The 27,483-nt window shown below is 38.8% G+C and overlaps 1 protein-coding gene across 3 annotated transcripts in view; it reads left to right on the top strand.

The window, feature by feature from the left end:
* The window catches only part of mad1l1 (mitotic arrest deficient 1 like 1), a 96,952-nt gene that overhangs the window by 28,900 nt on the left and 40,569 nt on the right, over positions 1-27,483 (top strand). For all 3 annotated transcript variants that reach the window (XR_006824699.1, XM_046046491.1, XM_046046490.1), the window contains exons 16-17: positions 6,571-6,802; positions 11,623-11,816. Coding sequence is in view for 2 of the 3 variants with exons in the window: in XM_046046491.1 (XP_045902447.1) it covers positions 6,571-6,802; positions 11,623-11,816 (426 nt within the window). In the remaining variant the exon portion in view is untranslated. The remainder of the gene's footprint in view (positions 1-6,570; positions 6,803-11,622; positions 11,817-27,483) is intronic.

Raw genomic sequence — 27,483 nt, 5'->3', positions numbered from 1 at the left:
AAGTGTAACCTCCACCTAGATTCATCCATGGTCATCATTGCCTTTAGGGCATGAAATGAGCATGCTGTGATGAATGAGTGGTTGCTGAGCAGGTAAGCAACCGCTCTGCATTCATCATAGCATAGTCATTTCACAGAACGCCACATTAGGATTTCTGCTTGTTTGATTATTTTTTAATTGACATCACACTGTTATCAAGTAGCAATTGTCAGAAGCTTACTTCTTGAGGTACAATGCTCAGAGATCATTCAGTTGTTTTTTTTTTTTGTAGCACTAACAACATTAAATGTTTTTAAATTTATGTTATGGGATCCTGAAGGGACAACCATATATTGCAACTAGGTTTGATAACAGGTATTGTAGGAATAAGAAATGACCTGTAGCTCTATTGCATTCCTTCAAAAAGTCAACAAAGAACTAAAAACTATCATAAAAACGGGGAAAATGGATCATGTTCACTGCAAACAATGAGGACACCTTCATATATAGATCTTATTATATCCGTGGACATTAAGACAGTGGAGTAGTAAATGTACACTCTACTTGGCTCTTCCGATTGAACAGATCTTTTGATTGTTGTAATTAAAAATTGGCAAAAATTGTATTTAGTAACTCATCAGCTACATATCTTTCAGAAATTGTGTCCATGGATACTGGATGGTTACTCTGGATAATCCAGCAGTTTAAATGAGAAGTTGACAGTTAAGTGTCTGCATTATCCAGAAATACCAGGACACTCCTTAGATTTTGTATTTGCTCATTTTCTACATGGACTTTCCAGCGGTTTGAGCTCCACAAATGAAATTCCAACCACCACCATTCTATTGGGGTGCTATCAGAGATACATTTCTAAACATGTGTTGCAGATGTCTTATTGTTTTTTTTGTAAGTTTGGCTGAGCTGATGCATCTATAATTTCTGCAGGACTTTGGCTATTTTTGAAGTCAGTATCTTTTACAATCTGTTTTTGATTCAGTTCAGTATCTTGCCCAAGGATACTTCAACATGCAGCTGGGGGAGCCAGGGATTGAACCGCCAACCTTCCGATTAACAGCCAACCCGCTCTACCTCCTGAGCCACAGACACACCACCCAATGTGGTGCTCTCTTCCATGAGTGTGAGAGCAGAAGGGTACTATCAAACACCACCCAATGTGAAAGGATGAGGTTTCCTTTTTCACTGTCTCTGCATTCAACCTCACTTTATCAGTTCACGTGGTTTGAGTGTGTGTATGTGTGCTTCTAAGTTATTTTTTGATAGTACCCTTCTGCTCTCACACTCATGCACGCTCACTCACCATTAGTGTGTCACCTGTTCCATCAGTGACTCATGTGTCCCCTGTGGTCAATGCTGTTTTTAGTATAACTGTTTCAGAGCAATCTGCTCAGCTGTGTTAAAACAGACATCCTTCCCTGGACTTCGATGCCCCCTCCCTCTGATACTGTCTCTCTCTCTCTCGCTCTGCCCCCACTCTCTCTCTGTCTCACGCTCTTGATCTCCTGCTCTGTTGCTCTTTTTTAAAACAGAGTCTGCTCCCTGATGTTAGATGTGTTGTTATTGTTGTTCTATGAATAAGATATATGTAGCCTCAGGCACTTAGAATGGCACTCCACCTTGCTGCACTGTAAATACTGTGTGGAAGAGTAGGCTGTATATATGCATGTAAACACACACACACACACGCACACGCACACGCGCACAAACACAAAATAGGCCAACTGAAATACTGTAATATTAAGCAGTTTGCCAACATCCACTTTGAAACGTAGACAATTTGGCATTTTTCTGTTGTTGCAGCAGTGAACTAAATTAGAAATTATAAACAGGTAGTGCACCACATTCCCCTTCTTTTCTCAAATGGAGACATGCATGTTTAGTGAAAGGTAATTAATTATACCTTTCTCCATTGTATAGATGATCATCAATGTTTGAAATGTCTTTTTATTGCAGTGGATCATACTTATTCACTGGATTACTTTTTTGTCTGTCACACCCTCTTTTTCTGCACAGAAGATAAAATGGATGAAGACAAGAAGATGGCCTTTTTCCATTTTCTTACTTCAGTTTGATGAGAGTTCAACCAATTAAAAACTGATTATTCTATTTCTTGGCTTACTCTGAAAGTGATGTTCTTTAATGCCAAAGAGAAATACGTTTCCTTTGTTTTTGCTGTTGAACAGTCAATTAATTCTTTGCCCCTCGGCTCTGTCCAGTCATCCAAAAAGTAAAATATGAATTCCACGGCCAAATCATTCAAATTTTCTTTAGCTTGACCTAATTGTAAGGAAGTATGTTTGAAAGAGTTTTCACTGTTTGACAGCATGCATTTTGAGCACTTTAGAGCTAAAAAAACAGCACAAAAACAATATTAATCTACATATCTGTCTCACACTATCTGGCTCTCCCTCCCATTTTCTCTCGCTATTCATCACAATACACATACAGATGCATTCTTGAAAAAAAAACTCTATATACAGATGTAGAACTTCAAAACATTTATGTTGGAAGAAACTAAGCCAGGACTTTATTTAGCTGTGACGTGTGTTTCCAGTCTAGTTGAAACTGTTTTGATATAAATACACACATTCTCTGTTCCTCATTTTGGAAAGCTCAAACCCTCTGTTCCTTTTAAATTATACAAAGCGTTATTTATAAGCGTGTGAGACCTTTTCCCTCCATCCATGCTACTTTTCTCCTATGCTGAAGGCAATGATGCCCAACCGCCTTTGTTTACACCGTGTTCTTTTCTATGTCCTTTGCTGTTTCCCATCTTCATATCCCCTTTCTCCTTGTCTGCCTCTTGCTTTCCCCCACGCCTGTAGTTTATTTGGCAACCTTCGCCCTGGGGACATATGGAATCTAATTTAGCCAGTAATCAAGAGCTCAGATTGTTGTGTGTGTGGACGCTTTGTGTGTGTTTTCCTGTTTGTGTGTCTCCTTATATTGGCATTAAGCTAAGATAGACTCTTCTCATTTACCCAGACCTCATAGAGTCAGAAGAAAACAAAGTAACACAAGAAGGAAATCACGTTTTCAGGAGACATCATTCCCATTTTTGGTTTAGTATCAGCTTCTCATTCTCTGTGTTTAATCCTGTTGCCAACATCAATCTGTATTTATCACTCAGTGTATGATATATAATGTTTTGTTAGTCAGTTTGAAAGATCCAGTGCTACTGTTAAATCTTGTTGAACTGTAGTAAAATATAATAATGGCATCAAGATATAAAGAAAAATGTACTAAAACTGTTCTGTTGCCAGTGTTTTAGTTTCAGAAACTTCAGAGTTTATGAAACATTGAGTAAAACAATTGTATTGCCTATAGTGTTGCATTGTAGTATGTATATATAATTTATATATTTTTTTTTAACTTGATCTGAGGTTAAAGCACAACAGCACATTAATAGTGTGAACTAATTTTAGTGAGCTAAGAGTTAGTCTGCGCTACGTTGCGCTATGCTGCGTACAGGGAATCAGTGAGGGGTATTCTGCTCCTGTGGGCAAAGACTAACACACTGGGAAATAAAGCAGGTAGGAAGGCTGATGCTCATAACTTCACTGTATGCTCCTGTATGGCCTCTCTAGTGAGGATTTTGGCAGGCTAGGTAAAGCAGAGCAGTCATAGGTTACACAAAATAAATAACTTTAGATCCAGAAAAAGGGAAATAAATTTCTTTATTGAATTCCAAACTCTGTCTCCTACACTAGCGTTTAGTAGTAGACATATTTCATCCAGGGAATAGCATCTCCATTTTCTAGTCTTCTTCAATACAGCATGATCTTCATTTAGTAAATTATGGTCCCATTTAGAGTAAAATAGGCCATAAAACATGGTATGCATTAGAGCAAACCGATAGGTGACTTCCACGTTGGCTACGTCCCTTTCTTATACGGTCTATGCATCCAGACTCTCATAGGATATTGCTGCATTTTAATTAATCGCTTTGTAGCTTGTGCTATATGTATTCAGTGCAGAAGCTTGTGGTTGAGATCATAAAGTCAATAGGTTGAAAAAGTTAGTGTATCAATAAAAACCAAGTGCAACAGTGCAATGGAAACAGACATAGCGATTAAATCTTAACGTACATGAAGCATGTGACTTATTTGTCAGTCAAGCTTCTGCTCCTCTGAAGAGACCAAAAAAAGGGGCAGATATGAATGAATATGAAACAAGTAAAATGCTATTTTACATCATGTTTGCTATGTTGTTTTCCAATGTTTGAGATTTGACTGGTGCTCTCTTAACTCGTCGTGCTCTCTTCTTCTGTGTTGGTTTAATGGAACCCGACTGGAGAATTAGTGCCTGCGGCTGTTTATCTCAGTGTGTCTCGTTGTGTATTGTCGCACATAATGGTAGTGAAAATTTGGTTAACACTTGTTACATTTGGATAGAATCCCGACTTATGCCACGCATCTACTCCCCAGAAATTTTGAGTGTATTTCTTAAAATTGAATGTGCCAAAATGCTGGAAATTTGTATTCTAATTAAGTATTAATTATCATAACTGGACTGTTGTTGCGTGTTTCCCTGCTAAAATGAATAAGAAGATACCTTTTCTGCTCTGTGGAAGATATATATATATTCTTGGACATTTACCTTTTTAGATACTGTTTTGTTGCATAACAGGTCGGACGTTTTCAACTGTCCACACCATATAGATACCAATAAACTAAACCATTGCAGCACAGTTGTTGTTGCAATAAAGTAACCTAAAGTACAACACACAGTTGCTAGAAATAATGCTCTATAACTTTGACATCACAGAAAATAAACAATCTGTTTTTCTACTATACTTGATAAAATCTAACAAGGCCAAGCAAAGAGAATGAAAACATGCTATTTATAACATCCAATTTCTTTTTAGAAGCAATTGCGTAGACAAAATGAAAAAATGCAGTTAAACAGTAAATGGTAACAAAGTGTGTGTGTGTGTAATGTAAAGTTTTCGTGAGTCATTGTGACTGAAAGCATGGATTAATTTCTTGGAAAGGACTTTTTTACATGCACTTCACCTCTTATCTCCTTCCTATTTATTTCTCTGAATCACAGTCTGCACACACTCTCTGATGGTTTCCATAAAACTCTTTCTGGCTTTGACTGAGAAAGTCTGTTCAAGCTTTTCTACCAACATCTGTGTTTTACCACAAACTTTCCATAGAAATACGTAAATCCATGGAGTCTGTGGGGAAGGACATATAGAGAGTCACTCTCTCCTGGATACCAGTACTTTTTAGCCAGTGTTCTCTTCATCCAGACCTAACCCCAACCCCCTAACCTAAATTGACTACATGATCTGAAGATGACTATATAAAGTTGTCATCTTAGTGTGACAGAAGATGCATTTCAAACCAGAGAACAATGACAGCTGAACAAAGACTTGTGCAATCATTTACAGCTGAACCAAATGAATAGTGGCTGTGCGTGACAGTCGGTGATCACCACAATACGCTTACCTTACTATACGTGTCTTTCTGTTGTGCATTTTTCCTGTCTGCCAAAGTGGCGGATTGCCCAACGATTTCACCACCACCGACAAGTTACCCGCGGGTGCTAATTTCATTCCCTTTGTGACACTTAAGTTTCTGTTGTGTCAGCTTCTGTCAAGCTTAAGGCCATTGTACAACAAGTCGCGGTACACATCATATCGCGATATCGCAAATGCAACTAATTGTTCAGCGCTAGGTGAAAATATTCAAGTGAGGGGTAGAATGGCGCTGGTGACTTGAAGTTGAACAGGTACACTTTGACCAAAAAGGATATACCATTGTTCACTGCAGATGCCTGTCACACACCTTCTGCTCTGAAGTAATGTGACATAGAATTAATTTTCTAGCAGGACAATGACCATAAACGTGGATCATGGCTATGCTAGGCCAATTTAAAGGTTCGGCATTTTGGGAAATCTCTCTTTTCTCGCCAAGTGTTGGATGCCTGTCACACCTGTTATGTCTGTCTGTTAACTATGAAGCTAGAGTCAGCAGCCAGTTAGCTTAACTTGACATGAAACAGCTAACCTGCCTCTGTCCAAAGGTAAAAGAATCTGCCTACCAGCAGCTCCAGAGCTCATTAATTAACCTGTTATGTCATTTGTTTAATCTGGACAAATAACTTCTGATTTTACGTGGTTATGTGCTTGAATATTATCTTTGTTGATCACAGTGAGTCTTGTCGTCTGTTGCCAGGCAAACCAGCGGTAGCTTCAGAGTGTCTTAAGTGCAGTAAAAGAAACATTGGCAAAATGGAACTAAGCTTATGAAAAGATTTAAATGTGAGCATGCTGGTTCAGCAGGCGTGCACTTGGTGTTCCAAGTGTAGTAGTGTTGTAATGTGAATTCTCAACAATGGGAAGAAACCAAAAACATGTATTGACCTGCTTTAATACTGCATCTAATTTTAGACATTTTTTGCACATGAGAGAGTTTTGGTGGAGGACTTTAGGGCTCTGCCGTTAAGTTATTTATCACATTACTGTGAACAGTATGTCATCTCTGGATTTAATTTAATTTAAAAAGAAAAACTGTACATATGAGGGGTGTCTAATCTTTGTCTTAATGCCACTTTCTGTGTCAGGGCGACTATGATCCAGTCAAAACCCGAGTTCTCCACTTCAAATTGAACCCTACCACTGTTGCCAAGCAACAGCGCCAGCAGGAAGTTGAGTCTCTTCGGGAGGAAGTGACGCGTCTCAGGGAACTTGTGCGCTCGTTGCAGGATGGAGGTGCTCTGGTCCATTCTCAAGACGTCTCCAGTATGCACACCTCCAGCCTCGGCCTCAGTTTACCACCATCGAAGGAGGTGCTGGGTAAGATCCACAGACTCACATTTACGTACTGATTTGGCTCATTAGAAAAGAGACCGGGTTGGGGAGTTGCATTGACTTTTTTTTAATTGTCTGTCACTTTTCCATTACCATAAATTTTTATGGAGCTGAACATGGTGCCAGAGCAAACGTTCTACGACAAATAAATCTTCACCAACACATCCTACGTTAATGTAGGACACAGTTAGTGTATGCATAGAAAGGGATGAACCTAAGCTGCAATTAGTTATAGCAAGTTGTTGAATTGTGCTATGCTTGGAGTGTTTTGCAAATACATTGCATAGCAACCACTCAGTACATTCAGTATGATTGGCTAAATAAAACTGAAACAGAGTTATATTTGAATGATTACTTATTTGGTTAATTATACTGTTAGTTACAAAGGTAAAAGGTAAAAAGACTGTCATAGGTAACTTTAAGGAAGCAATTTGATATTTTACTACTTTCTACACAGCACATTTCCCAGGTCCTGTCCCTCTTTAGACTGATGAAAAGCATTAAATGAGAGAAACCATTAACCTACACCCTCTACTGGCTGCGTCCTAAACCGAAATAAGAAGGGAACTGCTTCATTGATATTTAAATTTGAGGCCACTGAGGCTTCGTCCTTGTAGGTGTGACTATATGACATACAGTTAGAGGGAGAAAGTGTAGTTATGATAGGGTTAAATATTTAATTGGAGTTCAGGGAAGTTCATCGCTGGCAGTCTGTTGGCTAATTTGTCTTCTGAGGGACCACTGTCTCGCTCACCAACACTAACTCATCTCTTGTCTCTTCTCATTTTCCAACTTCTGCCCTTCTTTCTTTCCTTTTTACGCTTCCTTTCACTCTTGTCTTTTCTCTGTCATTTCCCACTGTCTTTAGTTTGGTCTGTCTGTTCCGGACCCATTTTTCTCCTGTCCTTTTCTTTTATGATAATTGAGTTTCTCACCGGTGTGCTCAATTTAAACTGTAACAGATAATGCCAACTTAATGTGTGATATCTGTTCTTATCTTCAGACCAGGGTCAACGCAATAGCATGTCAGGAAAAGTATCAAAGAAACAAGATCATTTTCATGTCTTTGAGATTGGCAAAGATTTATATAAAAAAGTATTACTTAATATGCTATACGACTGATCTTTAGTTTTAGACCCCCATGAAATAAGAAATTACAGAAATCAGAAGAATAGAGTTTTTGAAAGTTATCTCACAAAAAAGAAGTTAATTATAGCAATGATTGATGACAAAAATCCCACAAAATTGTGCCAGCCATTTTACTGCTATAACCTGTCTCTATTTTATCATCTCCTTGTCAGGTGATTTTTTAAATTTTTTTTTTTCAACTGTGACAATGCTTTACTTATTCGTTTTTAGTTTTTGTTTATTTTCACAAATAGTATATTTTTCATAACTTTTACTGCTAACCTTCCTTTCTTCTTTCCATTTCAACTTGAGTATTCTTCAGAAGTAATTAGTCAGGACGATACTACACTATTACACTGGTTTTCCTATTTTAACTTCTGCTGTTCTTTGTTGGTAAAACAACGAATGATTTGTTTCATTACCTGTTTTTGAAGTTTTCCATGTTACCTTCAGCATATACAAGTGCACACTTTAGTTCAGGGTGAAAAATGAGTTTGGCAAAAATATATAAATAAGAAGCTTCCTCAGCAGTGAAATTTTCTTGACAGCTTTTAATAGACAGCGCGGCCAGATCCATAGAGACCAATTAAGGGCAAAAGTCAGAAGTCACCAACTTTTGCTAAACTTGACAAAATCTTCTAACCCCGAATACTTACCCATTGGCTCATTTGTTGTGTGCGCTTGTATACATTTACCTGTTTACATGTCCATTTGTCTGCATGTTACAGTGTATTGAAGCTGCGGCTTCTTCATGATTTGATGATTCTTCATGAAGCGCCACTTGAGAATTAACAGCCATTTTCAGGGCAGTTTGAAAGCTGTCATATAGTGACAGCTTTGTCACAATGCTGAAGTCTTGAAACAGTATTTATCAGCACTGACTGACACTCAAGAGGAGCCCAGTCACCCAGGAGACAGACAGGCACACAGACAGACACTCCCAGACTCTTTTAGAAGTTTATACTCTCTAGCCATTTACTTGATTAATAATGACAGATAAAAATGTGATAGGCTAAGCTGTATGAAGAGAAGAATGATGGGTAGAAGTAATTCTCAATCATAGCAGGGTTAAAAGCCTTGAATATAAAAGTGCACCACTGTTACTATTAACTACTCTTGCAAGAATATAAAAAAATATGTGTGTGTGAAAGCTAAGATAATAGTGACTGGTTGGTGTTGGCTATAAGTAGGTGTGTATATAGCGCTGGTTAAGTAAAATATTACTGTTATCAAAGTAGACGCACATTAGAAAAATGCCTTTTGACCTTGAAAAAATTAATCAGCACAAGCTAAGCTAAGCTTTTCTGGGGTGTTAAATATGAATTGTATCTGCCTTGGTCTCCATTTTTAATTCTTTTTCTGGTGCTCTTGCCTGTTTTCATTCCCCGTGTTTATTTATTTTTGTTTAACTTGGCAGAAATGAGAAACAATGACAAGACAAAAGACAGGCATTTGTCAGTGTGTGAACAGTAACATGATGGAAACGTTTGCCTCTTTGTGCTTGTTCTGGTTTCCTTTACCATTTCTAACATTACATTATATTCATGCACATCCCACACACCCACATGTATGTGTATCACTTTTAACTTTTTCCGCAGTGTTAACATTCTAAATAATTCCCTCCTTAACGACTAATTTTCACTCAGACAAACTAATTTCTCTGCCTTCTCAAATCAAGTCTTCAAATTAAAGTAATTATCACAAATTGATTTTCAACAAATTAAAGTCAAGCCCCATCCTGCTTCTCCCCTCTGTGAATCACTCTGCTCACAGCTAGGAGACGCAGCTGACTGCTTTAGTCACCGCTACACTCTGTGCATTATAGTGTTTTGTAGACCCTAAGTGAGCAGATGGAAGGCCTCAGGGAGTTTATATTGGATATGAAGCCGTCCGTCTAAGCTGCATGATCTAAGTGAGTTGAGCATGTACTTGTGGAGCTCCATGGAGAAGTCTAATACAGTGGATAGAAAAAGTCTGCACACCCCTGTTAAAATGGCAGGTTCTTATGTAAAATAATGAGACAAAGATAAATCATGTCAGAACTTTTTCCACCTTAAATGTGACCTATAATGTGAACAATTCAATTGAATAACAAATTGAAATCCTTGAGGGGGGAAAAATGAAAAATAAAAACCCTCAAATAACCTGGTTGCATAAGTGTGCACACCCTTAGACTAATACTAGCACCTTTTGATTTTATTACAGCAGTCAGTCTTTTTGGGTAGGAGTCTATTAGCATGGCACATCTTGACGTGGCAATATTTGCCCACTCTTCTTTGCAAAAGCGCTCCAAATCTGTCAGATTGTGAGGGCATAGCTTGTGCACAGCCCTCTTCAGATCACCCCACAGATGTTCAATTGGATTCAGGTCTGGGCTCTGGCTGGGCCATTCCAAAACATTAATCTTCTTCTGGTGAAGTCATGCTTTTGTGGATTTGGATGTGTGCTTTGGGTCGTTGCCATGCTGAAAGGTGAACTTCCTCTTCATCTTGATCTTTCTAACCAACGCCTGAAGGTTTTGTGCCAAAATTGCCTGGTATTTGGAACTGTTCATAATTCCCTCCACTCTGACTAAGGCCCGGGTTCCCGCTGAAGAAAAACAGCCCCAAAGCATCATGCTGCCACCGCCATGCTTCACTGTGGGTATGGTGTTCCTTGGGTGATGTGCAGTGTTGTTTTTGCGCCAAACATACCTTTTGGAATTATGGCCAAAAAGTTCAACCTTGGTTTCATCAGACCATAACACATCTTCCCACATGCTTTTGGGGGACTTGATGTTTGTTTTTGCGAACTTCAGCCGTACTTGGATGTTTTTCTTTGTAAGAAAAGGCTTCTGTCTTGCCACCCTACCCCAAAGCCCATTCATATGAAGAATACGGGAGATAGTTGTCACATGTACCACACAGCCAGTACTTGCCAGAAATTCCTGCAGTTCCTTTTATGTTGCTGTAGGCCTCTTGGAAGCCTCCCTGACCAGTTTTCTTTTTGTCTTTTCATCAATTTCAAAGTCCAGTTCTTGGTAAAGTCACAGTTGTGCCATATTTTCTCCACTTGATGATGACTGTCTTCACTGTGTTCCATGGTATATCTAATGCTTTGGAAATTCTTTTGTACCCATCTCCTGACTTGTCTTTCAACAATGAGATCTCTCTGATGCTTTGAAAGCTCTCTGCGGACCATGGCTTTTGCTCGGAGATGCAACTAAGAAAATATCAGGAAAATCCTCCTAGAACAGCTGAGCTTTATTTGTGATTAATCAGAGTCACCTTAAATGATGGCAGGTGTGTAATGACTTCTATTTAACCTGAGTTTGAATGTGATTGGCTCCCCAGTTAAGAGGGTGTGCACACTTATGCAACCAGGTTTATATTTCATTTTTGCCCCTCGAAAATTTCAGTTTGTTTTTCAATTTAATTGTTCACATTATAGGTCACTTTAAAGGTGGAAAAACTTGTGACATGATCTCATTATTTTACATCATAAGAACCTGGCATTTTAACAGGGGTAACTATCCACTGTACATATAGCTATGTCTTAGAGTGAAATGCCTCAGTGTTGTCCATGTAAATATAGAGTGATGTTATGAAAATATAGCTAACAACTAAATGTACTTGCATTCCAGACCAGTGTCAGCATATCAAACTGATGTACTGTCTCAACTTCTTTGTGTGTTACAGATTTACGTAAGCAGATGGAGAGCTCAGAGCTCAGGAACCAGAGACTGAAGGAGGTGTTTCAGAAGAAAATTCAAGAGTTCCGCACAGTCTGCTATGTCCTGACCGGCTATCAGATAGATATCACCACTGAGAACCAGTACAGGCTCACCTCAGTCTATGCAGAGCACATGGACGACTCCTTGCTCTTCAAAAAGGTACACTTACTTGACATTTAGGGCTGGGCAACATGGACACAATCAGAGTAGTTGAATGTTGATATAAGGTAACATATACACAAGAAAGACACACAAGTTACGTCAGAACAGAAGACCAGTGTTTTTAGTACCAGAACAACACACAGTAAAACTATATCACATTATTACATGATCAAAATCCCATATTTCCAGTCTTATATAATGATATCACTATTATCAAGATATTTTTAGCTTTACGTAAATGTACCTACACGCTTGGTGAGATCAAATATGGTTGCAAGTAGCTATGAGCCACAGGCAGTGTGTATTTCTGTAAGCTTATGCGCCATGATCATTAACATAGAAGTGTGAAGTTAAAAGGGAAACACTGTCAACAACAAAATTCCTACAGGCTGTAGAATCTGTTTATGTGCTGATACCTGTCTCGGTGAGAATGCTTCTGGAAGTGCAAATTTGACCTTGCAAGTCGGTCCCCCCCCCCCCCATTTTTTAAAACTGTGCCCCCCATATTCACGTTTATGCACCATTAGGCTACATTATAGCTTTGTGCCCGACTCGGCCATGCAGGGAGAGGAACACTACATCGATATAGAGACTCTCCTCTGCTGTGTGTATTGAATTTGTGTGTACCTCATGAGTGGAGGAATGATAGCCTGTGAGTTTGTGTGTGTGAGTGGGAGAGAGTGATGACTGGGCAGTGTCACAGGGCTGGGCTGCATTAATCGATCTCCACTCCCCATACACTCATTGAGTGGGCTAAATAAAAACTGCATGTGTGTCTGTCCCCTAGCTGTTGAGCAAATCCTTTCCTTAAGTAGCTTTACAGTGAAAACATCCTGCTGTGCTCCCTTCGCACTTACCTCTTTGTCTCCTTCCTTCCCTTCTCTCCTCTCTCCATCCTGTCCTGCTACACTGTTTCTCTCTTTATCTCTCTCTTGTTGTTTATCTCTCCTCTCTCTCTGTTGCTCTCTGATCTTGAGTGTGTAGCAGTAGCTAATCACTATGTTGTTGCTGTGTTGTGTTATGATAGTGGGGCCTCTAGCTAGAACAGAAAAAGTGGAGAATCCATACTGGCAAGGTAGAAGTCAGCTTTATTATCTTGGCAGGGTTATTATTGTGTTCAAGTGCTAGTCGATTGCCACCAGTCAGTACTGCCTTGCTCAAGGACTCACTCGAATGATTGTTGAGTAGAGGATATGAGGATAAGATAGTGGGGGGTGGAGGGTTTGAATGTACATGTGCGCATACATGTATTTTTTTTTTCTTGCTGGTGTGTCCAATCTGCTCCATCGAATCCACCTGCGACCCTGCCAGAAGAGATAATTCACTGTCAATATTTATTAACCTCAGACTGCATCCATAGAACGAACACACACACACACACACACACACACACAATCGTAATGCCCTCATAGTGTGCACTGTCACACTCAGATGCACACGTACTCGCTCCAATCTCAACAGTCTCCACCCCACCTTGCATACAGATGTACAGAGACAGATACACACATACACACACAAAACAGATGCTAACACCTCCTGTATTAGTATTCAGGGTGTTCTCAGAGTGTGTATGACACACGCGCCTGGTGGCCTATGGGAGCAGAGAGGCCTGTACCACTAATGGAATGCGACACTAGCACCGCACACACACCTAAAGGAACACGCACAAACACAAATGAATACAATATACATAACATGTTCTTGGCACGTGTGTGTGAGTGTAATCTGGGTTATAAGAATATAAAGTGGACTAATTGTAGGATGAGGCAGGAGTAAGTGAAAAGAAAAGGGGGGGATTTTGGACAGGAAGCGTAGAAGTCTTTAGAAATAGGATTCTAATGTTATTCACCTCAGCAACAGGGTTGCCAGATAATCCTGCTAATATCCCCCTCTAGCAGAGGCTCCCAAATCCCCCCCACCCATGGTGTAATCTGTTTAACCTGCAACTGTCACATTACCTCTCTCTCGCTCTCTTCTCACACATTCATTATGTCACACTTTCATTTAAATTATTTCTTCAGCCTTATTCTTGTTTTTCAGCTTTTAACATTGCTGTGATTTGGTAATTGAAACGTTTCAACTTAAATTGTGAAGTGCTTTTTTGTCTTTCTCACTCATTCAGTCCTATGTGAGTCTCAACAGTAATGGTAAGGAGACACTGTGATAGTGGTAATAATGACTGTAAGAAATGTTTTGTTTTTGTTCAGTCTTTGTCACTAACTTGGCTCACATGTTGTAATTTAAACAACTGTCCATTAGATCTATCAAAAGTGTCAGCACACAGTCTGTGTATTCAAAGTACTGCTAAAACTAACGATTTGTATAATTGATTATTACCTAGATTTACCCTTTAATTTATACAATGTAAAAAAATACATAATACAAAAATACATTAAATGCTGCTCACAATTTCCTAAAGCCAAAGGTCATTAAATCGGACTGATTAAAACTCTTGTTTTGTCCTAAACTCTATTGAGTTTTGGACAAAACAAAATATTCCTCTCCAGCTCTGACTCACATTTCCACCGACGTCTTCCTTAAACAGCTCGCCTCATGAGATTTCAGAGCAATAATTGTCCATGAGCAAGACTTCTTTTTCTGGTTAACATCAAGGGGTGTTAGCAGGTGTTACTCGTAGGGATGCTTTCCATGTTATTGTCAGACACCTGGTGTAACAGTCTGAGACTGTCGGTGGCAAAAAGAAGCACTTTTGGTGGATATAATTTTCACAGGCGCAGTAGTCCCAAAGGAATACGTTGAATACGTACTTCAATTCATGAATCATAATTAATGATGGATTACTGTACTTTAGTGCCAACTGAGCCAGCTGACATGCTAAACGTTTGCATGCTACTATATGCATGTTAACACAATGATATGGCATCGTAGAGTGTTTGTTTTATCATTGCATCAACTTTATCTTCTGTTTAATCAAGATGTTCACCTCCAAAGCATTTACCCTAATAAGTTTTAAATTTACAGAGTTGTAGATTTCAAAGTCAACAGAAATGTAATTACGTTGCCGGCTGCATGCTGATCAATTTTCAGAATAAAGTTAGAAAGTGCGTTTCTCTTAACAGCCAGACCGTATTAGAGTGGTGAGAGATCAAAAGTCCACACTAACTGTGTGGTTCTTTTTATAGTGGAGAAAACAAGAACCTGTACGGTACAGAAGCTATTTCATAGCTAGTTTATGTGGAGAAATGCTGTTTGTCAATTAATAATGGATTAATGCAATGTTATGTTCAAATGGGTGTGACGGCAGAATTATTTTGACAGGGAAAGTGTGCAGAAAATATTTGTGTGAGCATGTGTGTAATTTATATTTTTAGCTCACCCCTAGGTGAGAGGGCTGATTAGCATCAGTGATTAGGTATTTGAGGCCCTGCTAATCAGCGCGATAAACACCTTAGCTGTGCGAGCGGGTGAGTTATTTAAACATTTTTTCTTCCAGAAGTTTCAAGGAGAGGGAGACACAGCTTGCATTTTACAACATTAACATTTGCTCATTTAAAGGTTCAGATAGTTCAGAAGGTGTTTTTAAGATTAGATTGCTGCAGACCCAAGGAATAACAAGTTTTGTTAATTTCTTTTCTTTTAGATAATAGAAAAATAGTACTTCATTTTCATCATAAGATCATGCTGTCTAAAGACATGTATTAGCTCAAATAAAGCAGTGCGTTAGATATCTTAGAGATCTCTTATGTTTGTAGACCTATTTGTACCTGAGAAACGTAAGTAAAAAATAAAATAAAACGAGAGGCACATTGTAGACAAACAAGTCTTACAAGTTCTGCTTCTCTGTAAGTAATCTCCCAGAGCAGACCCTCTGCTGAGCTTACAAACCTCCGCTATTGATTAGCTCATTAACAAATAAACAAACACGCACAGAGCTGTGCTCTCCACAGCAGTGACACTGAAGCTAGAAACTTCTAGATGTTCTCTATCAACTGACAGACTTCTTTCTTTCTTCTTTCTTTCTTTCCTCCCTCCCTCCCTCCCTCCCTCTTCCTTCACTTCCTTGACACTTCCTAATGAAAGGAGAAGATAGAATCTCAGGGCCAGCTCATTAAAACACACTCCCAATTAACTGTCAATGCTCTCACCAGAGAGATGGAGGGAAAGAAAATAATGTATGGAGGAATGGTGGAAGGTAGGTGATGCGTAGACAGAAAGAATGAAATAGCGCCTTTTGAAAAAGCTAAATAATTTGAATCTGTGAGAGTGGCAGACGGAAGAGGACAGTTAATAAAGTAGAGTTTATGAACACTGTCTCGTCTTAATGACCTGTCTCTGTTTTATAAGCCACTCGGGAATGATTAACGCCCACAAATGTGTGTTTGCCTGTGAGTGTGTGTGTGTGTGTGTGTGTGTGTAAGACCTCCTGTAAGATCTTAATTCAAAATAACTTTGAAGCACAGCTAAACTGTCAGGGTTGCTGCTGGCTACAGGACTCAAGCATGGGAGCAGTCAGGAGCTGGTGAAGTGGGGCCAAAAACGTTTCTGATTCAAGTCATTCTATTTTTCTGACTCAGTGCCTGTTATCTTTGCCTCTCTCTTTCTGACCAATCAGAGTTGATGACACTGGAGTGTTAGATTGTTATTTGTGGCAGCTACTTTAAATAAGGACCCAAAAGGTGTTGTAATTTTTCTTTTATAACCATTTTTTATTGATTAGACAGTAAAGTGGAATGAGCAAGCTCATTTTAAAGCAAGTAGTTAAAGTACCAATACTGCTGATTTTAAAAGGACAGTTATGCCAATATTTTTCTTTTCCTATCTCTTGTAACTCTCAAAATAATTCATTCATAAAACAACTGTACTGCCTGTAACACAAGTTTGTATCAAAACTATTCTACTATACTATACTACTTCTATGTAACAGGTACAATAACAGTTCTTACGGGTAAGCAAATGAGCATTTTTTCTAAACCAGATAATTACACCCTAAACATGCTGGCAAACATACAAAAAGAGTCTTAACTTGATGATAAAATGATGCCAGACAGAAAGCATTTTCGGATGTTGTGACGTGATAACATATTACACTGGTTTATGATACAATGTATTTGCACATTGATTATGCAGTCATTCACAGTAACCTTTTTAAAGAGTTAGTTTAATACAAGGCACTATTTTAGCATTTATAATTCAAAATTTAAAGTTATGATTCAATTTAAAAATCAAATTGAATCATAACTTTAAAATTAAACTTTAAAGATATGATACCTTCTATGTACTTGGACTGACAAATATTCAACTAAAGCCCCTTCATTAAGAGAACTATTGGCTTGCATTGGATGAATGAGGAAATGTACAGTACTACATCAGTGAATGCCCTCCTCAATTTTCTTTTGATATGTCCAGCGTATTGCTGACTTTGTTTACCATATTTATGTATTCAGGTTTCTTCCATGAATATTGTTCCAACTTTACTCATTCTGAGAAGAAAATTCAACTCTTGCTGTGGCACTGTGGTACACCTATTTTTAGCTGAATCTGATCAAACAAGGTCATGATGCAGACTAAAGACCAATTCTGTTATAAAAGATATTCTGTCAAGATATTAGTTGTGAGATTGTGGGTGAATGTTTGTGTGTACTGTAAGTGTATCTCAAGTCTTTCCTTGAACAAAATGGGTCTTGTATTATTACCGAAATTACACTAAGATCCATTATGTCTTGTATTCCTATCATACGTTGGTTGTAGTCTTCGAAAATTTCTTTGTGTGCGTGGACATGCATGAGCTCTTGTTCTTGTATATAATACAGAACTGAGGGCAATAAAACGAATATAAAACTAAAAAGGATAAATGTGGGGGTGTTTGGGAAAAGAAAGAAGGCTTGCTGGGACTGAATTTCACTTTGTTCACTGACTGAAACAAAACACTCACTGATGTATCGCTGATAGCTATGAAGATAAACATGAGCAAAGCACTAATAAACAGTAAACACAAAGGCTGATGGGAATACAAGAGTGAATAAATTAACCGTGTTTTCAGTGGGTATGACTTTATGTACTTAAACCTTCAGAGAGAAATCTTGGAGTTAAAATCCCAGAGAAGGAAGAGAATGTTGACTCTGATTTCTCCTGACAGTTTCCTGTCCTGCTTGCCCTCAGGGTGTATGTGAATATATGCGGTTGTGTGTCTGTGCACGCACATTTGTGTGCGTGCGCTTGTCGGCGTCACTTGCTCCTCTGGTCGGTGTTCGGAACATATGTCTGCTGTCTCCATGGTAACCTGATACATCAGAACCCAACACGCAAGTCCACAAGTCAACCTGAGGTCATGAATATTCCTGAGCGGGAGACGTTCTCTCCAGCTCGGTACAGACTCACTGCGGTTCACACATGTTGATTTCATAACTCTGTGTTTATCACTTAACCCAGTCAGTCACATGATTTTATCGGCACATTTAGATTTTAGGGGAAAACAAGATGTCTTTTTGATCAATTTGACTGTCATTTATCAAGATCTGCTCATGCTTGCACATGATGGCATGAACTTGGTTGGGTTGTGCACTGAGGAGTTTAAAGGGGAACTCACCACATCAAAGTCTGTTTACAGGTTTTGAGGAGTACTACTGCATATGTGGGAAAAGTTGCATAAAGTCTTTAATGGCTCCATAGGGAGATGTGTGAAGTATGATGAATTGGCGCAAGTAATGCCACTTGAGGCTCATTGAGAAAATGAAAAAAAAATCTGTCAGTGAGTCAAAAAGAAGTGAGTTTACTAGACCACTGTAGCCCGCTCCTCATCTCTGCTTGAGGCTTGTGGATCAAGGCTACATTAGCCACTACTAGCATAGATCAATTATATTTTCTCTTCTCTTTGCCCTTCGTAAGTACAGATAAGATACACCGATCAGCCATAACATTATCACCACTGACAGGTGAAGTGAATAACACTGATTATCTCATTACTCTGGCACCTGTCATTGTGTGGGATATATTAGGCAGCAAGTAAACATTGTGTCCTCAAAGTTAATGTGTTAGAAGCAGAAAAGCGCAAGGCAAGGCAAGCATAAGGACTTGAGCAACTTTGACAAGGGCCATATTTTTATGGCTAGACTACTGGTTCAGAGCATCTCCAAAACCGATGCTCTTGTGCCATGTTCCTGGTCTGCAGTGGTCAGTACTTATCAATAGTAGGCCAAGGGAGGAAGTTTGTTGTATATAGGGCAGACACAGACCAGCTGACTCCTGTCCACTGCCGAATGTGCCTACAATGGGCATGTGAGCCTCAGAACTGGACCACAGAGCAATGGAAAAAGGTTGGCCTGGTCTGATGAATCACGTTTCCTTTCGCATCCCCTGGCTGGCCGGGTACGTGCACGTCGCTTACTTGGGGAACACACAGCACCAGGATGCCCTATGGGACTAAGTCAAGCCGGCGGTGTTGATTCTTTGGGAAATGTTCTGCTGGGAAACCTTTGGTCCTGCCATTCATGTATATGTACCACCTACCTAAGCATTGATGCAGACCATGTGCACCCTTGCATGGAAACAGTATTCCCTGGCAGTAGCCTCGTTCAGCAAGATAATGCACCTTGCCACAAAACCAAAAATTGATCAGGAATGGTTGGAGGAACTCAACGAGTTCAAGGTTGACTTGACCTCCAAATTCCCCAGATCTCAATCCAATCGAACATCTGTGGGATGTGCTGGACAAACAAGTCTGATCCATGGGGGACCCACCTCGCATTTTACAGGGCTTAAAAGATCTGCTGCTAATGTCTTGGTTCCAGATACCATTGCACACCTTCAGAGGTCTAGTGGAGCCCATGCCTCGACAGGTCAGGGCTGTTTTGGCAGCAAAAGGGGATCTACACAATATTAGGCAGGTTATCATAATGTTATGGCTAATGGGTATAAACGCTTAGGGTGCACTTTACTGTCATATTAGCTAAAATGTTTCATGCTGTAAATATTCTCTGTGCTGCTGTATCACAGTAAAAGGTCACCTGTCTTATGAGCTTCCTCTGAGTATTTGTGCTACCAAGGCTTGTAATTAGCCACCTGATCTCATCACCCAAAAAACATCACTTTGACACACAGACAGGGTTGATAGAAGACTATTGGTCAAGTAGCAATACATACTGACAAGTGATGAACTGTTATTCCCCCAGAATTTTCTCAAAAAAAAAAAAATCAAGACAAGCAGGTTTTTTTTTTGTTATATGCAAATTAAATCAGGAGGTCATGTATCCATGCAAACAATTTCAAGAACCCAGACAAGAATACTGTGGAAAATTATTAATTGCAGTTTTTCTGACTTATAACTGGAATTAAACGATGATTTTACTAATGTCAAACTGTTCTGTTAGTTATTCTCGTCCTTCCAGGATTTTTCTGTACTAACAGTTGGAGAAAAGTTTAATTGCAAATAAACTTGGGTATTTTTCTGCAGTAACAATGTCCAGTTTATCCCATATTTAATAAGCTATAAACATTGTTTGCTCTGTAATCTTCAGCTTTGCCACCTATAATAAAAAACTGTCCTCATAAATGCTGGGGCTGTTTAACTTTAATTATGTGGCCTGGGCTTACTACAAAACGATACTATCGGCTGTTTTTGAATTACTATGCCCCCCTAATGTAGTCTTATTAAGATATTGTTAATAATGTAACTTATAATTAAATTTGTAAATTGCACTCTTTCAAATTGCTTTTTCAATAAACATATGATTAATTCAGTCCTAACCTGCATCATGATTTACACGATGGAGCCAGAGCAATAATGAAAAATACAAGTGTAGCCTCACTGAGTTAAACCCAAGAAGTACACAAATAGAAAGTTCCTTTAAACTAAATGTTGCCTGTACACCTGAGATATAAGACAGGTTTATGTGACATAAACCAAATCAGTGACAAAATGGCCAAACAAGGTCTGGACAGGACTTCACTGTTTATGTATGAGAGGCAAAGAGAAGAATTCATTAGCATAGCAATTCTAACAAATTGCTTTACAAGTCAGCCCAAAACTGCATCTGTAATAGTAAATATGTGTAGGTAACAAACACAATGTGACTGCAAATTCACAGTTAATTTGGAAAAACTCACCTGTTGCTGAGCTTCTCAATATTCCAACGGCTAAGTCTTGTTTATCAGCCCAGTTTGTTTTGTTATGAGTCCTGTCTGAAATGCACACTGCATATAATGTTTTTTATTGAGATCTGGCTGAAATTCACACAGCATTGAAATACGCCTTTTCTTCCTCCCTTGGAAAGTATTGCTTGGAATTTTAATTATAAAAAAATCCATCCCAATGGCCGGGTTTCTTCTAATAGCCCTGGCTTTGTTTAACACTACAAGAGGTCAGCACACTGTCATTCTCTCAGCTCTAATCTGCTGATTAATGACCTGTCCATCATACTTCAAAGATGACTCCCAGGGCAGAGCAGTTTCATGTACCACCTACTAAGGGCAGAGCAAATTTCAGAAGAACAAACAGGGAAGTTATTGATGGCATTTCTGGGAGCGTACGCCATCGTCACAGTTAACACGTATTAAGTTATAAATGCACACATTTTGAGTTTCCTCTTGCTTTACAGTGCTGAGAAAATGACATTAAAGCAAAGAGAAAAGAAATCCAAAAGAAACAAAACAACTCAGAATTGTGAGTTCAAAAACATCTAGGCTCATGTTAAGTTTTAAGGTGTCTTGTAATTGACAACTGTAATGTAATTCATTCTTTTATGTATTTATGCTAGTGAGATTCAAGTTGATCATTCGTATGTAATCATACCACTGTCACAAAGTTTTAGATGTATGTAGTCATTAGTTATTTTATACTCAGACACATGAGCAACACTTTAAACAGTAAATAAAAATCTGATTGAAATATAAATATGGATGAAATTGCTGTTGATTTAATTATTTTTGTTGGGAGCTCTACTCCATCTCTCTCTTTCTCTGACATCCTCTTCCTGACTGCAGAAAAATGCCAAAATCTGCATTTAAATTGAAAGCTATTCATCTGCATATTTTTGATTATTCAATTAGTTTGCCTTCTGTTTTTCACCCCCACCAATCAGCTGCTATGCCATGCAGTGGAATTGTTTATCATTGACGAAGCTCCTGTTGGTGGGACAGTGGTTTGTGTGTGAATGTGTGAGTACTGGTATATGCGTGTGTGGAATGGCCGAGCAGAGGTGGGTGAAGTTGGAAGTGAGAATTGAGTCAACTTGAATTGGAGAGACATCTATGCAGCAGAGGCAGGAAGGATAAGGCAGAAGAAAAGTCCACTCATTAGCGATGGCGAGCGAAGACAGAGGTCAACTGATCTGTGAACTGCATGTCACCACCTCAATATAGAGCCATCTGTCACATCCACGCAGTCTGTGGCCTCCATTTTAACAGTGCATTCTCGAAGACCAGAGCAAAGCAGTATGTCATGTCAGTAAGGACAGTGAAACTGTCTTTAAGCATTTATAAACATAAATGGCTTGGTAGAATTGTAATATAAATTGTAGGGGAGTGGTGATTAATCCATCGCATTACTTGTCTTGCCAATCACACAACCGCTCATCAAATGAAAATGAGAATGCAGAGCGCTTTTCCAAGTAGAAAAAAACATACTATTTGTTTTCTGTGGATGATATGAGGTTTTTGTTTTTTGCGACACAGTCCAAATTAAAATAAAATAAATTAGATCGAATAAATACAATAACAGTTTGTTAAACTGACATGATTTATGCAGTTGCATGTGTCAATCAATAGTGTAATTGCAGTTGACAACATTATACTGACAGAAAAAAAAGATGTTAAATTGAAACACTTAGAATCACAATTTGGCCGTATCACATCATTACACAATTAAAATGTATTTTAAGGGAGAATTAAACATTACACACTACTTTAGCCAAACAAATTGAAAAGAGGGCCATGACAGAGGCGGTTGTTGCCCCTGGTAACTCTGTGATTTTGGATGCACAGAGGGCGGCCGACGGAGGTGAGAGACAGCAAGAGTGGGAGAAGACTGACGAGTGGATTAATAGAAAAGATATTGAAAGTTGAATTTGTTGAGGCGGTCTGATTTGTGTGGTTATTTTGCAACAATCTGGTGTTATTTTTTGTGATGATGTAATCACTGTAAACACAGCGGATTATATGCATAATGGCACTAGGCTTTTGTGTGGGCCTTGTTTTTTTTCAAATTTGATGCCACATACGTAACACACATATGCCCTGCTTTCAGTATAAATACATGTGAGCATGACAGATACTGGTAAGAATCAGCTGTTAACCTTTAGCTCAATATAGACTGCTATAGTTGCATTAAGTTAGTATTTTTGTTGTCTCTGTAAATGCATCTGCTAGCGGCAGACATCTTAAAAGATGAGACTGGTGATATTCTATATTTTTGTCAACAAATCCTATTCAAAAACCAAAACTGACAATGCATGGTCCATTTAGGAAAACTTCTGACTTTCTAACTGTTATTAATAAGATAAGTTTATTGTTATTTTTGGTGTTTTCATAAGATTTGTTGACCATGACAAATTTAGAATATCAGCAGGCCTTAATTTTTAAAGCGTATCGGTCATAAATCTGTAATTGCTGCACATCTCCACCGTGTATTTAGTTTGCGCTTGTTAGAATCACCAAATGCTCAGACGGGTGACGTCTTGTCTCAGTGTCAGTTCATATACACAATTTTCAACACAACACTAAGCTGAAAGTATTGGTCAATTGAATTAGTTGATCAAATTGAAAATAATCAGCAACTATGTTGATAATCAAGTGATCGTTTCAATTGCTGGTACAAGCTTCTCTAAAGTGAAAAGGATTTGCTGCTTTTCCTTGTCCTGTATGGCAGTAATTGAATTTTTTTGCTTTTGGTCAGATAAATCAAGACATTTTAAGAGGTCACTTATGGCTTAAGCAAACTATGATGCTATTTTTTATACATTTCACAGATTAATGAAAATAATCATTAGTTGTAGCCCTATTACCAGCGGTTCTCCAAGAGCCATGTCATGTGCACAAACTTCCTACTTTTGTGCCACGTGTGCTGTGCAGAGGGGGAAAAAAGTAATTATATAAAATTAAGAATAAATAAGAAAATACAAAATGTAGAGGGAATTCTCATTTCAAGGTCAGGAAAATGGCAAAACCTAGCATTGCCTCTTATCTTTGCATTGGCAGGAAAACACAGGCCTCAGTCATTGCTTTATAGTTTCTTGTCTTTCATGTGTCTAACTGTCTAAGGGCGTGGGTTTGAACCTTTACTCTGACCCTGTCTGCTTTGGGAGAGGAGCATGATTGTAATTCAGGCAGCATGCAGCTCCTTGGTTGGAGGAGGTCACTATAAAGCCCCGCCCTGCATCTCAAGCCAGGAAGTATTGATTTCCTTTAATTGGATAGACAAATGAAAAGAGGGGATAAATGGGATAGCGCTCCTCCTCTCCATTGTTGAGGTATGTCCTTCTTAGATTTTGTGGGCAAGTTTGTCTTGTTAGATTCTTATTCCTGATCTTGGGGAAATGAGTTTTCTTTCATCTCTTTCTGTTTTTATCCTAGATGAGGTTGGTGTCACCCTTTAGGAGGAACCTGTGGTACTGGTATTTTCCTTAACCTCACATTGCAGTTTTATGCACCTCTATCTCTCTGCTGAATGAGGGAAATCCAGTTGTTTTGAAATATAAACAGAACCTTCTTGTTTTTATAAAGGTCAGATATTGTTTAAAACACTTTTTAGGGAAGTGTGAATATGCAAATAAGCATTGATAATGTCAGTATTTGAATTAAGCTGATTTCAAAAAACGTCCCCTGACCTTTTATTAACTTCTTTTGAATTTTTCCCTGCATAAGGAAAGCAAAACGTGAGAATAAATCTAACAAGTGTTGCAGAGTGTGTTGTGTGGCCCTCTGGGTCTCATTTGTTTTAAAATCTGCTTCTGTTTAAACCATCATAAAAAATGTTTTCCCATGGGATTGCACCTATTAGAAGAACCCTCTTATAATACATGTTTAATTTTAATCAGAAACTGTTAATGGGTTAGTAAGTCTGGCATGAACAGTGGTAACAACCAGAAATGACTCAACCACTCCATCTGTACTGAAGTGCAAGATGTTTTACCATACGTGAACAGAATCACATATTAGTGCCAAGTACAGCAAGGATATTTTTCCTTCACTAGAATCTTGCCAGGGTTAGCCTGAAGCAGTTGACATTATAATGGTGATGTACCTCTACATTATAAGAGAAAAGAAGACACAGAATTTGCCTGTTGTCCAAAAAAATCTATAACATTCACATCTATATTATGGTTTTCAAAAAGTAGACTGAAGAAAAAGACACATTTTAAGGAAAAAAGGGCGGTGGTTGAAAACATTACGAGCTGAGTCAAAACCTTCACTATGTGAGATGTTTGTGTGAAGGCTGTGCACATCAAGGGTCACAAATTGTTAAGTTATGTTTACCTTTTTTATTCTGGTATACTATATACTGCTCTCACTCCCTTTCACTTGACTTTGCCCTTCCCTAGCCTTGGTAGAAATGTCTTAAAGCAAGTTCTGATTCCAGTGTGCAGGTATCTTTGCAAACAACTACCTTTACTCTATTTTTAACACATGTCACACCAGTGGCATCGCTCTAGGGATGACTGTCTCCGTCAGTTGGCCCACCACTTTGATCCACCTTGAAAGGTCTCAAAAACATTTTACAATTTAAGCACCTTTTTATTATCAGAAAGAGTGTGTAATCATGTGGCAGTGAATAAAATAGGAAAATATTACAAATCATATCATGAAAATACTATATATTCAAATGCATGTGCAATTATTTATGGGGACAGTTCACACTAAATTTAGACTACTGCAACAGTTGGATGTTAAAACAGGCTATTATAATACTATTTAATAAGGACAATTCATAAATGAATACGTCGTCCCCTATCAAACAGGTTACTTGACAGACTCCATGCTGCTGAACACATGGAATAAGTGGGTCTGATGACGCTACTCTACATTGGCAGTGCCCAAGCTTGACAAAATGTATGTTTTTAAAAGATAATCTGACTCCGCCACCACAGCCACAAAATCTACAACAAGCTGGACTGGCATCTTATACAGTCCCCTCCAAAAGTATTGGAACGGTAAGGCAAATTCCTTTGTTTTTGTTGTTGACTGAAGACATTTGGGTTTAAGATCAAAAGATGAGACAATAGTTCAGAATCAGCTTTTATTTCCTGGTATTCTCATCTAGATGTGTTAAACAACTCAGGACATACCACCCTTTGTATTAGACCACATCATTCTTAGGTGAGCAACAGTAATGGAACAAATAATCTTCAAGTAAATAACATTTAATATTTGGTGGCATAACTCTTGCTTGCAATAACTGCCTCAAGCCTGCGACCCATCGACATCACCAAGCTGTTGCATTCTTCATTTGTGATGCTATTCCAGGCTTTTACCGCAGCTTCTTTCAGTTCTTGTTTGTTTCAGGGTGTTTCTCCCTTCAGTCTCATCTTAAGGAGGTGAAATGCAGCTCTGTTGGGTTAAGGTCAGGTGATTGACTTGGCCAGTCTAAAACCTTTTTCCCCCTGATGAAGTCCTTTGTTTTGTTGGCAGTTTGCTTTGGCTCATTGTCCTTCTGCATGATAAACTTCCTCCCCATTAGTTTCAATGCATTTCTCCATAAATTGGCAGACAAAGTGTTTGTGTCCACTTCTGAATTCATTCTGCTGATACCATCATCAGTTACATCCTCAATAAATATTAATGTTCCAGAAGCAGCCATGCACACCCAAGACATGACATTACCTCCACCAGGCTTCACAGATGAGCTTGTATGCTTCGGATCATAAGCAGTTCCTTTCTTTCTCCACACTTTGGCCTTTCCATCACTTTGCTAGAGATTAATCTTGGTCTCATCAGTCCATAAGATTGTGTTGCAGAACTTTTGCAGCTCGTCTCTGTACTTCTTTGCAAAATTTCAATCTGGCCTTCCGATTCTTCCTGCTGAGTCTGCATCTTGTGGTGCGGCCTCTATATTTCTGCTCTGAATCTTCCAACAGTGGATTGTGATACCTTCACCCCTGCACTGTGGAGGTCGTTGGTGATGTCACTCACTGATGTTTTGGGGGTTTTCTTCACAGCTCTCACCATATGTCTGTCATCAACTACTGTTGTTTTCCTTGGCCGACCTGTTGGACGTCTGTTGCTCAGTACATCAGTAGTTTCTTTCTTTTTCAGGACGTTACAAATTGTTGTGCTTGCTATGTCCAATGTTTGTCCTTCGCTCTTTTCTCAGCTTGACAATGGCTTGCTTTTCTCCCATTGACAGCTCTCTGGTCTTCATGTTGATTTATCCTCTTTAACAGGAAATGCAGTCTTTATAGGTTTGAACCAAGGATGAAAACTTAGACTAGTCATGCAGAGCTATTTAATGTTTGGACTATCAACCTAAAAGGCAACATCTGGGCAGCAAGAAACATCTGTCAGTCACATGTTCCAATAGTTTTGCAAAAATGGGTGGGTTCAAACAAAGGGTGGTATGTCCTGAGTTGTTTAACACATCTAGATGTGAATACCAGGAAATAAAAGCTGAAATTCTGAACTCTTGTCTCATACTCATCTTTTGATCTTAAACCCAAATGTCTTCAGGGAACAACAAAAACAAAGGAATTTGCCTTACCGTTCCAATACTTTTGGT

The sequence above is a fragment of the Micropterus dolomieu genome, linkage group LG04, assembly GCF_021292245.1.
Source record: "Micropterus dolomieu isolate WLL.071019.BEF.003 ecotype Adirondacks linkage group LG04, ASM2129224v1, whole genome shotgun sequence".
NCBI lineage: Eukaryota > Metazoa > Chordata > Actinopteri > Centrarchiformes > Centrarchidae > Micropterus > Micropterus dolomieu.
This window is presented reverse-complemented; position numbering and strand designations above follow the sequence as displayed.